We start from the raw sequence: 14130 nt of genomic DNA on the forward strand, positions 1-14130 counted from the left end.
CATTTCTCTATTACCTGATTGATAGTATGAATGTGGTCGATTGTTGAGTAGCCTTCGAAATCCTGCTTGTTCCTTTGGTTGATTGAATTCTGATGTTTTCTTTACTCTGTTAGCAATTACCTTTGTAAATAGCTTGTATACTACAGAGAGCAAGCTAATCGGCCTGTAATTATTCAAGTCTTTGTCTTACAGGAGGTTTTCAGAAGCCTGGAACGGGAGCAGTTAGGGATAAGAGTTAATGGAGAGTACCTTAGTAACCTGCGCTTCGCCGATGACATTGCATTGCTGAGTATCTCAGGGGATGAATTGCTACTCATGATTACGTAGTTAGACAAGGAGAGCAGAAAGGTGGGTCTTAAAATTAATCTGCAGAAAACGAAAGTAATGTACAACAACCTCGGAAAAGAGCAGCGCTTCGAGATAGGTAATAGCGCAATTCAAGTTGTAAAGGACTATGTCTACTTAGGGCAGGTAATAACCGCGGAGCCGAACCACGAGATTGAAGTAACTAGAAGAATAAGAATGGGGTGGAGCACATTTGGCAAGCACGCTCAAACTATGACAGGTAGATTTCAACTATTCCTCAAGAGGAAAGTATATAACAGCTGTATCTTGCTGGTACTTAGCTATGCAGCAGAAACCTGGAGACTTACAAAGAGGGTTCAGCTTAATTTGAGGACGACGCAGCGTGCAATGGAAAAAAAAATGGTAGGTGTAACATTAAGAGAAAAGAAGAGAGCAGAGTGGATTAGGGAACAAACGGGGGTTAAAGATATAATAACTGAAATCAAGAAGAAGAAATGGACATGGGCCGGGCATGTAGCGCGTAGACAGGATAACCGCTTGTCGTTGAGGGTAACTAACTGGATTCCCAGAGAAGGCAAGCGGGTTAGGGGGAGACAGAAGGTTAGGTGGGCAGATGAGATTAAGAAGTTTGCGGGTATAAATTGGCAGCAGCAAGCACAGGACCGGGTTAACTGGCGGAACATGGGAGAGGCCTTTGTCCTGCAGTGGACGTAGTCAGGATGATGATGATGATGATGGTGATGATGATGATGATGATGGTGATGATAATGATGATGAATCAGTACCGATTAGTTCGCCTCTCTGTTTGGCTTCACAGTGTTGTGTACAGCTGTCATTTTTACGGTATACCACGCGAGAGCTTGGCAGACAGCGCCGCACCGGTGCCCATCTTTTGTTAGTGTATTGCTTCGAAAAAGATTGGTACTACTACTGCTACTACTGCTACTACTACTACTACTACTACTGCTACTACTACTACTACTACTACTACTACTACTACTACTACTACTACTACTACTACTACTAATAATAATAATAATAATAATAATAATAATAATAATAATAATAATAATAATAATAATAATAATAATATAATGTCTTACAACCACAATATCATTATGAGAGACGCTGTAGTGGAGGGCTCCGGACCACCTAGAATTCTTTAACGTGCACATAAATCTAAGCAGACTTTCAAGCATTTTCGCCTCCATTGAAAATGCTGCCGCCGCGGCCGGAATTCGATCCCGCGACATGCGGGCCAGCAGCCGAGTGCCTTAGCCACCAGACCACCGTGGCTGGTTCTATTTCAGAAAAGCGACTGTTTTACATAATATAAAGAAAAAAAATGTACAGTATTGTCTTTGATGAAATCGAGCACACTAGTGCAAGGCTGGTGCTTTGCGATGGTAAAACCCCTCGACCGGAGAATGTAGCGACACTCTGGCACGAATTTGCACAAGGTTGAGCAAGACAGGATTTTTTATTTGGCTCCTAAATTCGCGTCACAGCATTCTGTGGAGGCGCGTAGTTTCGGGTGAGTTGCGCAATGCAGTGTTGTAGACGAGGATAGTTTAGCGCGAGAACAGAATGACTACACAGAGACAAGAAGGACACGAAGGACGCTACTTGTCTCTGTGTCGTCGTTCTGTTCTCGCGCTATATAACTATAGTCATGTCATACCAACTAGCCCAAGCTGCCACACTTGTAGATGAGACTTCATAAAGAGGCCAGCTTCTTCCTAAAACCATTCGAAGGGGCCATATATACTAATACAAAAAAAAAAAGATCTTCGAGGAGAGTTGTAAATTGCAGACATCTTTTTTTCGGTCACGGGACAACACGTTTTTCTTTTCCATCTTATATTTTTGCTTTTGAAAGATCCCTCAATGGTATGGTTTCATTCGCGTATTCGTGCATGTGTACCACAGGTATTTCCACTTTGACACCTTCAAATGACTTTGCCGATAGCACACTGTCCATCCGGGGGCTTATCTTTTCAACGTGAAAGTGGTCTCTTAAGATTAACGACACGTCTGCGCAGTGCAAATACGGTAAAGCGGGGTCAACCCATCGGCCACATTAACAGCGGGAGCCTGCAGACGTACAGAGAGTGTGTGCCGGCTTTTTTATGAAAAGAAAGTGCTTGGGAAAACGGTATCTTGCCTATCCAGAGAAGGCTAGAGACCCGTCTACCGTCCGGTGTCAATGCACAATAATGAACACCAGGTGGTCGAAATCGCCGCAGCTCTCCTCTACGCCGTGCTTTATAATCACGTCGTGGTTTTGGTACATGAAACTTCAGACTTCGGGTTTTCATATAGCAGTGTCTGTTTTACGCGGGATGTGCTTTTTCACCAAGTTGGAGAGATAGTTCGTGACTGCATGAAAATGCGCGTTTGCACCATTGGAATGTGCACCACAGGCCCACACTTCGCCGCACTGAGAGTGTATCTATGCTTGAAAAGTTAGAAGGAAAAACATCTGCACTAATTCGCACCTGACACAGATTCCCGTAAACATTCTAACCATAATAAAAAATATTTGGGCTTGAACGTCCGAGAGCCAATATTTGATAACAAAAGACTCCGTAGTGGAGGACTCCAGAAAAGCATACTAACATGAATCCTACAATCTATAGGTTAATTTGAATACCATTTCCTTGCGTATTTCAACGTCATTTGCATTTCTTTAATTGACGTACTTCTTCACAGGGCAACAAAGGAATGGTGGACTTCTTCGTGTTGTGCGCCAAGATACGGCTGTTGCTGTACTGCCTGCTGGCTGGTTTCCTAGTTTTTACGGCAAGTTCATTTTGTGCAATTGATTGAATGAATGAACAAACTTCGTTTGAAGTCCAGCAGTGCCCTTCGGGTGAGGCGGGAGGAAGAGGGAATTAAACCCTGTCCCTTCCCACTGTCTGTCGATGATGATGGCGGTGCCTCAAGTGACCGCTTCAAGTCCTTGGACCCAGGCGGCATCTTTGGCTTGCCGGACGGCCCAATGCGTTGAAATATATTGAAAGATTTTTTTTCCCATGGCAGGTTCTCTATATATAAATCACCGTTACCTACACCCTTGAAGAAGCCTTGCTGGGCTTTGCGAAAAGTCGTGAGATCATGTTTTTTTATATGTAACTATTGCTCGTAGTACTGATTTTGTTGTCCACAGCACCAATACGCCAATCACCCAGGGACATAACTAAGAAACTGGTAGTTTTTTTATAAAGCTATTTGCATACCTGGCACACTTCAGCCGAGAAAATCGGCTTTAACCGAGAGGTAGACTGCTTCTTCTGAGTGCATCATCTGGAGTGCTCTTTTTCGTTACAGATATACAGCTCCAAAGGCAGCAAAGTAAGTAGGAGCGTAGCAATCTTTCCAAGTTGTTATGGTTGCAAGTGTTATAATTCGGCAGCACAACGCTAACTGGAGTAACTAACCAAGAATAGCTTGCCTGTTTGTCTATGGCCATGCAGATTGCCAGCATTATCATACGAGTCGCTCTTGGTGTACACGGTATGTAAATGGACGCACTCACATACGCAGCCAGAGTAACCTAAAAAAGGAGCTGTCTTAATGTTTCTTTGTTTAATACCGTTCTGCACATCGATTCTTCATTACTTAAAATGTCATAGGTCTACATTTCGCGAAGACAAGACATGAAGTACATTAGAGGACAGTAGCTGACTCCAACTGTCTTCGTGTAAATCACATGTATTGAATTTTATAGCAATGGAGGGTGACGAACGCGTGCAAAATCATAAAGGAACAGTAGACACGGTGGGCTTTGCGCAGAAATGTCACCCTTCGTTGAGCATTTCATAATCGCAGGCACGCAAAAACACGGATGCGGTGCTCACGCACGTGTCGCCATTCCGTGTGATAAAACCTGCTTCCGATAAATCGCAAGCTAATCTGTCGTTACGTCTGCTTACAATTTTGCTTTCCTCAAGCCGTTGTTCACAACTTATGCACGTGCTACGATGGGTGACAATAGGTTCCGAAACGACGCCAGGAAATCGTCTAACGACTGTTATGTTCCTTGGCGCGCTAGTTAATGCAGTGCCCTGTCTGACCGGCGTGCCAGATAAAGCGAATGACTCGTACAGATCACACCCGTGCCACACGGCACGTATGGCTTGATGTGTTTCGTTAGATAGCCTGCGGAATCGGCTGGTTGCCGCTGCCCACCTTGAGGCACAGTTTCGCTAACTAATGCGGTGCTGAGAAAACGATCGGAGCACCGTATCTGCTGTCAACCCTCCTTAAATTGTGGGTGACCATATATAGATTTAGCGCATGACCCCTGGTTCGGCATCCATAGGTTGTGATCTCAGAGCTCTCCTTGGTCTTCCCTTGAATTTCTGTAAAAATGTCTTAAGGTGATGGACTGAACTAGTTGGTACATTTCGAATTGGACGACAACTACAGTGGGAAACACGAACTACAAAGAAAGAACGCGATGGGACACGCTAGCACTTACAACTGATCAAAGCATGCTTGAAACACAAATTTATACCCGCCGGCAACCAACTTGAGCGTGCGTGTCGCAGCCATGCGTCATACAAAAAAAATCTCAATTAACGAGTTATCCCGGCGTCTAAAAACGTCCATCTACTTAGCAGGCAGTTGCACCGACTTGTTACTGCCAGAAATATTCCCCTTTCCTCTGTTATTTAGTGGCCGCTGTGGAAGGCTTCCAAAATTTTCGTTTGAGCTTTGTCTTTTCCCCACGTACAATTTGGTGTTGTTTATCTTAGAATAGCGTGAAGGGGCTTGTCATCGCAGACGAACTTTAAAAGCACGCATTTCCGCGCACCGCATTAGCTGCGCAAAATAGTAATGGCTTGCGTCTCTCGTCAGAAGGCGCGGAAAAAAAAAGTTTTTTGTTGTAATTAGACACTGTCTGAATTGTTTTCACGTAGCACCTGCATAATTTTGCTGGGGATATAAACATGTTGTCTGCAAATTTGACGTTTTTCTGTTCTATTCATAAGACTTGATGTTGTCCTTCTCCTTTGAAAAATACTTGATTTTTGTTATTATTATTTCATCTCTCTACACCTAGTCACGCTCCAGTCGCAGCACACCTAATTCCCCTTGCTAATCACGCTAGTCATCAGTTCTGAACGTCTTTTTTCCCGAAGCTTCGAAACCTGTTTGCATGGATGTTGCTGCCCTGCACGCAAGTGTTCGCTTTAGCAGTGGACCCGCCTGTATTTGTTTGTCTGTTCAATTTGTTTGTGTGGACACCTAAGTACGGAATCAAAATGGTTTGGCGTGTTTCAAGTGAAAGCAGTAACCGTTATTTTTCTCTTAATCCGCAAATTTCGTATGAACTGATTTTTTTGTGTTTTTTTTTCAGGGCCATGGTATCGTACACCCACTCATGATTATTCCGGTGAGAATATATATATATTTATTTATTTATTTATTTATTTATTTATTTATTTATTTATTTATTTATTTATTTATTTATTTATTTATTTATTTATTTATTTAAGGTGCTCTGACCATCAGCGCCTGCCCGTGTCTCCTTTTGCGCGTCCGGTTTTCTGCCCGCTAAGTCCACCATGAATTCATACCTAGTCGACCAGTACACCACTTTACTTCAGTTCTCAGCGTATATTAGCGTTGCATAAGGAAGTGGTTTACGGAGACGTTCTGCCATTCTAGACGAACCAACTTGAATAGACGAATGGTTGGAAACCGAAGCGGGAAACTGACTTCATTTCGATGCAGTTTTGGCCCGAAATAAATGAAAAAAAAAATATTTCGCAGCATTATACTTGTACCTTAAAGTTGATGCCGATTCAGGCGTGATGCATTAAAATGTGGTACAAGATGGTAATTCAGCTATTCTTGGTTAATTGAAGGAATTTTGCGAAACAGAAAAAACTAATTGGTCTTTTTTTTGTGGAAGACAGAACTGACTGAATGAAGTTGGTTTTGGTAGCAGATACGCTTACTCTGCGAGAACAATTGTGTACAGTAAATAGGGCAGACTAATGCTACGTTGCTTCAACTAAATATGTCAGCTGCGTTTTGGATGGGTCTCAAATCGATAAAGCATACTCGAGCTTGAATCGTGCAAATGTTTTATACAGGGTAAGCTTTAGAAAACAAGAGCACAACAAATACTGCTACTAAGAAAGCGAACTGCTCAAACATGCGCCGAATCACGTATTCGATGCGAATTTTCGACGACACATTGCTGTTTAAGTCTCTAGCTGCTACACTGCTTCGTGTGTCGTGTTGTTTTTCGCTTCGTTGATTGATTGATATGTGGACCTTAACGTCCCAAAACCACCATATGATTATGAGAGACGCCCTAAGTGGAGGGCTCCGGAAATATTGTTTTCGCGTCGTCGGTCCCCTACCAACTGACTGAAATAAGCCCTTGAATACGCAAATATTTTTGTAACGTGACGACGCCCATACAACATCACTGTTACTTTGCGCCAAAATGTTGAAACTATATGCCGATTTCGTAAACAGTATTTTTTGCTATGGCAAATATGTGGACACACCAGGTTCTTTCACCAGGCGTGCAATGTGCGAATGAAAGCGAGCAAGGGCAGCCGACGCTTGATGCTCATGCATTAAGCCGACGGAGCAACGAGGAGTGGAGGAGTCGTCGCTCTTGCACACTCGCCAAGTTGATATGCCGAGCGTGGTGGCATTCCCCGTACATTGACGAGGCTCTGCAGATGGCTTACACGTTTGTTTGAATAGGATTTCTAAATTTACACTGTTGCTAGGGCAATTACGTGAAAACACCGGCCTCTTCTTTTTTTGCCGTCGCCGTGAGGTTCCACATAATGGGAAGGGTCAGTAACATCGCTCCACGCATTGTGTTTTATGCGCGAGTTAAATCGTACGAGGGTAGACATCCTTGATGGTGATGAAGACACTCATAGAAGACGGCAATGAACGGGAGGGGCCGTCGCTCTCAGCAACTCAGTACGTCGATATATCACGGCGTGGTCGCGCGTGGCCTATGTTGACGTGCTTCAAAAGATGGCTCACAACTTTGTACGCGCTTCGTTCGCTTCGTTATTTAGCCTTGATTCGAAAGACAGCTCAAAGGTCGATCAGTTAACTCGCTGCAGCGGCCGTTTCTCGTTACGCCAAGGTTTTGTTGAGATCCGCGTGATTCCATGTTAAAGGAATCAGCGGCTAACTTTATTTAGCATGTTATTTCAATAACTAAGTCTATCGCAAAACATTTGCTTTGAAACTCATATTTTATAAAAAGAGCTCGAATTCCCACTGTAAATAACACGTAAACACACACACAAACACACACAAACACACACACATACAAGCACGCACGCACGTATACGTACGTACTTCATGAACTGAAAGCACACGCTTTGTCGTCACTAAGTTGAGCACTAGCTGGGCCATATGATGTCGCACTGGTCTGTTCACAACAAAGCAAGCGCAACAGTGCCTTCTTGGAGGCGGAAATGCTTTATAGGCCCGTGTGCTCAGGTTTGGGTTCACGTAAAAGAACTCGAGGTGGTCGATATTTCTGCAACCCACCACTACGGCGTCTCTCATAATCATATATGGTGGTTTTCGTATGTTAAGCCCCACATATCAATCAATCAACAGTGTCTTCTCACCACAAGACAGCAGTCGTCATTGGAGCTACGTATAACTTCAACCGCACTGTTATGGCCTGAGAATTACACAAGTTCACACGGTAATGTTCGAAATCTAATGGATACATTTGTTTATGTTTCTCAGTATGTTCTGGCCTGGCTTCCAGCGAAGATGGCCAAGTCCGAGCAAGTAGTTGATGTCCAGGTAAGTCTGCAGGTTCAGATGTTTCTGCATCTACTTTTTTGTTTACTCACTCTCTGCATACATGTGAATTGCATGCACTCACACGCATACCGTGTATAGATAAAAACGCAATGACAGCTTGTTCACGGGCTTTCATGCTCCATTTAGAGCACTGCCCACTTCATGACGAAATTGCAGTGCGCAAAAACAGCAGGACACAGGAAGAAAACAAGCACTCAATTTGCCTACCACCCTGCATCCATGTCTTCTTGACGCGCGGCACGCACATCACCATAAATGGCCAACAATTTGCCTAATTTGCATATTTCTCTTGTTACACCCCGCCGAACGCCATTGTTGCTCTGTGAATTAGAGATTTGCTTTAAAAGGACAGAAAACTTTTAGGAACAGGACTTAAGGGAAACGGAAATATTTGCTGTTGTGTTCACTGGTATTCTACTTTTTTTCATTAGGCTCACATTTCTAGTTCCTTTTCTTCACTAATGTCGTGAAACATTGATTTTGACATCCCACCCGCGGAAAAAGCAACAATGCATACGATCGCTACCACGTTACCCATAGCTGATGCACGCAGTTGTCTCTATATTAGGGTTGGAATGCAATGCAATTCTAACAGAATCGAAAGTTTTTTTCTTTATGTTTATTCGTGCGCTTGAACTGACAGTTATACCATGTGATTCTAACTTAAAATGTTCTCATCCTCTTTTGTACGTGCTGAACAGAACATAGGCGTCATCTTCACTTGACGTAGATTCAATGCTCATAAACGGCATCATCACAGTAGTTCGCTGAGAGCCTAGCCACACCTGCCAATGTATTGGAGAAGTACCAGGGGATCCTGGCTTGCGGGGCGCTTTAGAGGCTTTACGTGAGGAGTAGCGCTCGGAACACTAATTCTATTTGCCCTTTACATTCACGAACAGTTGAAGTGTCGATATCAGAGTCGGTAACCTCAGCGGCGTTCTCTCCCGGAGAGCAGAACATTAGACGTAATGAACAGTTCAGGAAGAGGGCTATCAGCTTCGTTATCGCTTCTCAGCGTTGCCTTACAGGAGGGACTTTTTTTCGGTGGCTTCCCGCGGTGTTTTTAGGCGGCGTTGGCAGTAGGGGCGCAGCGGAGAGGTGGTGACCAATGCGCGGCTGCGCTGGGCCCCGATGGGAGAGTCACGGTCGAGACGAGAGCAACCAGCTGTGGGTCTAGTCAACGCCTTCTCTAAAAAGGTGCCTGTGGCGTGGCATGCTCGTAGAGTTTCCCACAATACTTACTAGAGGGAACACTGGCGCTAGTGTTTATGGGAGTTGCAACACACGGCGCTTCAGCGAGCATGGGAATGATGGGTAGTACACACAATTCTCTAATTTTCGTACTTCTGGCCTGCTTCTGGCTCCGTGTGTGTTCGTGTGGCTCGGAGCTGTTTTTTTTCACGAAAACATAAATTAGCAAATGTTCACCGTTTGCGCTCCACAACCTTATTTTTTAGGCTTACCATTTCGAATCGAGTCACTAAGTTCAAAAGGGCTCGTTCTTTCTTTCATAGCAAAACCGTAACCAGTGATAAACAAAGCCGCAAATATGATTCACTGCCCGCAAGTGCGAAGACTAGGCAAATGTGTGTACTACCCATCATTCCCATGGTCGCTGAACGATCGCAGCGCCAGAGTGCCCTCTAGTTTATTTTAATAAACTCTATGGGCACGCTATCCCATTGTAGCCGTGCTTCCTAGAGCTGTTTGTCATCTGTTGCAGATCGATGTCACCACACTCCACCCTATTGTCTTTGATGGGACTGGGACACGGTGTAAGATGTAGCTGTGGGCGGGGGGGGGGGGGTTGCAACGGAGCGAGAATTTGCGCATGCGCACTTCGTTGCAAGCAGCAGCCGCAAGTGTCGCCAGCTACCACGCTCATTAGAAACAACGAAGGAGGGTAAGGGTAGAGCAGAAAATTTTTGGATCACACGGTGGCCATCTTTGTAGAGGAGGCGTTGGTCTAAGCTTTTTGCACGCTACAGGTAAACAATATTGACGAAGAACGAAGGATAACAGACAACACAAGCGCGAACTGACATCTGTTATTTTTAGAGAGTCATAAAAAATACACACACACACACATAGAAAGCGGCGAAAAAAAAAACAACATAAATACTCCCACATCCGCAAGAAATAGAGATATACTTCCGTCACTTTGTCGTATGTGCGGGTGTTTTTTTTTTTTTAATGCAATAGCCTTAAAGAGCTCGTTTCACAGAAATTCCAGCATCGGGTCATTGGTTGTGAGGGAAAAATCATCATCCTATGCGTGACCGAAAAATCGAGAATAATGCGAATAAAAAATGAATTCATGGGGAAGAGTGGGGACGTCCTGCATATTGCTGTAATATTGCTGTAATATGGCATGGTATAAGCGTTCACTGCGATCGGGCGTTAGAACATGTGATTGTCGTTATGACTTTGTGGCTTAAAGCTGGTCACCCAATACAAAGGCACACACGCCACTGCACCTCTTCCATTTAAGGCCACGTAGTGGGTGTATAGCAAGTCCGAAACGGTTTCATGCACTGTGTACTCAAAGTACCCACTAGGAATAGGATACAGCTTTCGCGTTCAACTCTTAAAGGCGAAGCATTATTGGTTCCTTATTTTTTTTGTTTTTTCCACCCCTTTCTTTCTATATATATATATATATATATATATATATATATATATATATATATATATATATATATATATATATATATATATATATATATATATTGTCAGGTTTCCGTAAACGTAAACAGTTGTTAGCTCACGGTCATGCGGTTATGTATCGTTCTTCGTAGATTTTTAGTTTCCTTGTAGCACGCAAAAAGATTACACGATGCACAACCAAGTGATTCCGACCCTGGCTTTTCTTTCAGCTACGGTTCTATAAGAGCGGCGGTGTATACATATGTGGTGTAGCCTTTCCAAAGATGCGCAAAGCATCTTATACGCTGGCGGAAGGCACTGCCAACCTCTAACGGAGGAGTAGACACAACAGCGCTTCGCAGTTTTGACCCCTATCAATGCTTGAATGTGGCTTTACTTATTTTATGACCAATCGAGTGGCAATGATCTGTAGTATTTTTTTTTCGTTACTCTTAATTTGTCCACGTGTTTTACTTACGTAGGGTTAACGTATGCGTATCACTTGTTTTATGCAGCTGAGCGACACTGCAATCCTGATAACCATCATAATCAGTATCCTGGCCGACGTAAGTGCACAATAAAACTTACTCTGGAGGCTGCTAGTAAAATTTCTTAAACCTGCTTCTGCAGTCCCATAATGTTTCTACGACTTCTTTACGCGCCCTTTCACTTACCGTTCTCATAACTTCCTCGTTCCATGGTTAAGCCACCAATTGTCCTACTATATTTTGAGGCATCAGAGGGAGACAGAAGTTAGGTGGGTAGATGAGATTGAGGAGTCTGCTAGGTATAACGCGGCAGCAAAAACCACAGGATGGGGTTGATTGGCGGAAACATGGAGGGCATGTTGCCCGGCAGTGAATGTAGTGAGGCTGATGATGATAATTCTGACGCCGTTCACATTCTTGACTCAGTTTTGTGTGGTCACAGCCTTATTCAGTTTTGTCAGAGTTGACGCAACGAACAGTTAGGCTGATGAACTGTTCTATGTTCAGCACTGCAATCTGTACGTGACTGTGATCCGATGTTTTATATTTCTGTGACGTCACCAAAATCAAAAGTAAACTAACCGGTTTTCCAGTTAGACTTGCCGGTTTCTATGAAAGCCTTCTGGCTTTCATAGAAATCTGAGGATTGATTATGCATACGCCTCAGGTGACTTGAAGGCGAAATCAATCTTCTTTCTCCTTTCATTAAATGTATTGATTCTTCCCGGACTCTTTTGAAAGCTTTCTGCACTTCCTCTTTTAGCTCTCGTGATACTGATGTCACAGTGACGTCATGTCCTGTGACGTCATCGAATTATTATTAAAGATGCGCCAATCCCAGCGTCTCGAGTTGTCTAATTCATTATAACGCCATACGCCATACAGGGTCGTAAGGAGAATTTTTTTCGTAGATAACCTCCTTGATTTCAAAAAAAAAAAAGAAGGGCATCTCCTTGAAAAGTTTATTTTTCACTTTTTATGCGATTTGATACCAAAGATATATTTCGGGGGTTTTGTAAGCGTGTGCCCGGTGTGCCACCTTGCCCCTGGTTACGCCACTGAAGCCATGTGTATAACGTCAGCACGTGATGATTTTTGATAACTCCATCGTGTTGACGCCGACATTGCTGGGCGCTGACGCCACGGGCGGTCAGTTTTCGCGTTTTATGACGCATCTAAGGCCCTCGAGTCAATAATTTTCCTTGTTTTCTCGCAGGCGTTCGTCATCTACCGGGTGCAAGTGTTTTCCGACAACAAGCTGGGACAGTAGTAGGCACCTGCTGTGCTGGCAAGCTACGAGCGCAAGATATACGTCGTGCGATTACGCAGTGCAACACTGCTAACGATTTTGTGTAACATCACACACTGCACCGCAAAATTAAAGTTTTTGAGTTAATTTTTTTTCTTTCTGACTTCTGTTTGTGGGAACATGCTGTGCAATTCACACACACGTGCACACAAATGATCTGCCCATGGCCAACGCCAACAGAAATGTGCACGCAAACATGATGCGAGAGCAAACAATAGAATCACATCAAGCGTGATGAATCACATCAAGCGTTGTCCCTGTCTGTCGGTCTGTCTGTCTGTCTGTCTGTCTGTCTGTCTGTCTATCTATCTATCTATCTATCTATCTATCTATCTATCTATCTATCTATCTATCTATCTATCTATCTATCTATCTATCTATCTATCTATCTATCTATCTATCTATCTATCTATCTATCTATCTATCTATCTATCTATCTATCTATCTATCTATCTATCTATCTATCTATCTATCTATCTATCTATCTATCTATAGATAGATAGATAGATAGATAGATAGATAGCGCGTAGCTTCCTAGATCCAATATTCGCATTATATGAGTGCACAGGTGTATAATGAGCGCAATTGACGCATCCCAGGTGGTCTAAATTTCCGAAGCCCTCCCCTACGGCGTCTCTCATAATCATATAGTGGTTTTGGGACGTTAAACCCCACATATCAATCAATCAATCAATCAGTTGACGCATTATGACGTATATGAGGTACGTAACACGCATACCGCTTACGTCTTAGGACCGTACATCATGGTCTTCGGGTGTGTTTTGTATATTCGTTCAGGAAAGAAGTAAGCATACGTGGTCTACAAAAGGAGAGACAGAGTTGCATGGACAGATAACCACTGGGCCATGGTCTTGGCTTGTACAAGTCGATGACCTGGTTTTAAAAAGTTGTCTAAGACTTAGCATTGTGAATAAGGAACCGCAGCCTGCTTCGGTGGTGGCATCAGCTTTAGCGACGTCACTAAATGTTGGCTTTTTTTTTTCAAACAGCGAAGCTGCTTAAGGCTATCGGTAACTTGGGCTCCATTATGCAAAACTCCGCTGGTGCGCACCGACAAATGCATGTGCGAGCATTAAATGAACACTTTGCTCGCCGATGTCGAGCACGTGAAACATGGGAGAACGAGGGCAAAAGAGGTAGAAAGAGAGGAAAGAAAGCGAAAGAGAGGAAGCAATAAAAAAAAGATACAAATATAGACAGCAATAAAGGGAGTAAAGACAACAATAGACACCGAAAGTCATCGAAACAGAAAGAAAGGAATTGATACCGGAAAGAGTCAGGTTAAACAGAAAGCAAGCCATAGATAAAAGAACTAATGACGAACAAAGGGAAATCAAGAGAGAAATAAAGGAGCAGACGAAGGCAGAGAAAATAGAGCTGTAAACATAGGAAGAACCGGAAAGACAAAGAAAGAGACAGATAAAAAGACAGAAGCAAGAAATGCTAACTACAAGAAAACTATACAAGAAGCATAGAGATAGAGAATAAAACAAAGAGAAACAAGAAAAGCCACCCTAAAGT

At 43.4% G+C, this 14130-nt stretch overlaps 1 protein-coding gene across 2 annotated transcripts in view; it reads left to right on the forward strand.

Annotated features, from left to right (window-relative positions):
• Positions 1-12675, forward strand: part of LOC142771341 (uncharacterized) — a 32097-nt gene extending 19422 nt beyond the window's left edge. The window contains exons 6-11 of one of the 2 annotated variants that reach the window (XM_075872820.1): positions 3019-3108; positions 3637-3660; positions 5672-5707; positions 8062-8121; positions 11307-11357; positions 12496-12675. In XM_075872820.1, the coding sequence (XP_075728935.1) occupies positions 3019-3108; positions 3637-3660; positions 5672-5707; positions 8062-8121; positions 11307-11357; positions 12496-12549 (315 nt within the window). In that variant the 3' untranslated portion in view covers positions 12550-12675. The remainder of the gene's footprint in view (positions 1-3018; positions 3109-3636; positions 3661-5671; positions 5708-8061; positions 8122-11306; positions 11358-12495) is intronic. The other variant, XM_075872821.1, reaches the window with a different exon arrangement.
• Positions 12676-14130: the final 1455 nt, after the last annotated feature.

This window comes from Rhipicephalus microplus, chromosome 9 (assembly GCF_043290135.1).
Source record: "Rhipicephalus microplus isolate Deutch F79 chromosome 9, USDA_Rmic, whole genome shotgun sequence".
Classification (NCBI taxonomy): domain Eukaryota; kingdom Metazoa; phylum Arthropoda; class Arachnida; order Ixodida; family Ixodidae; genus Rhipicephalus; species Rhipicephalus microplus.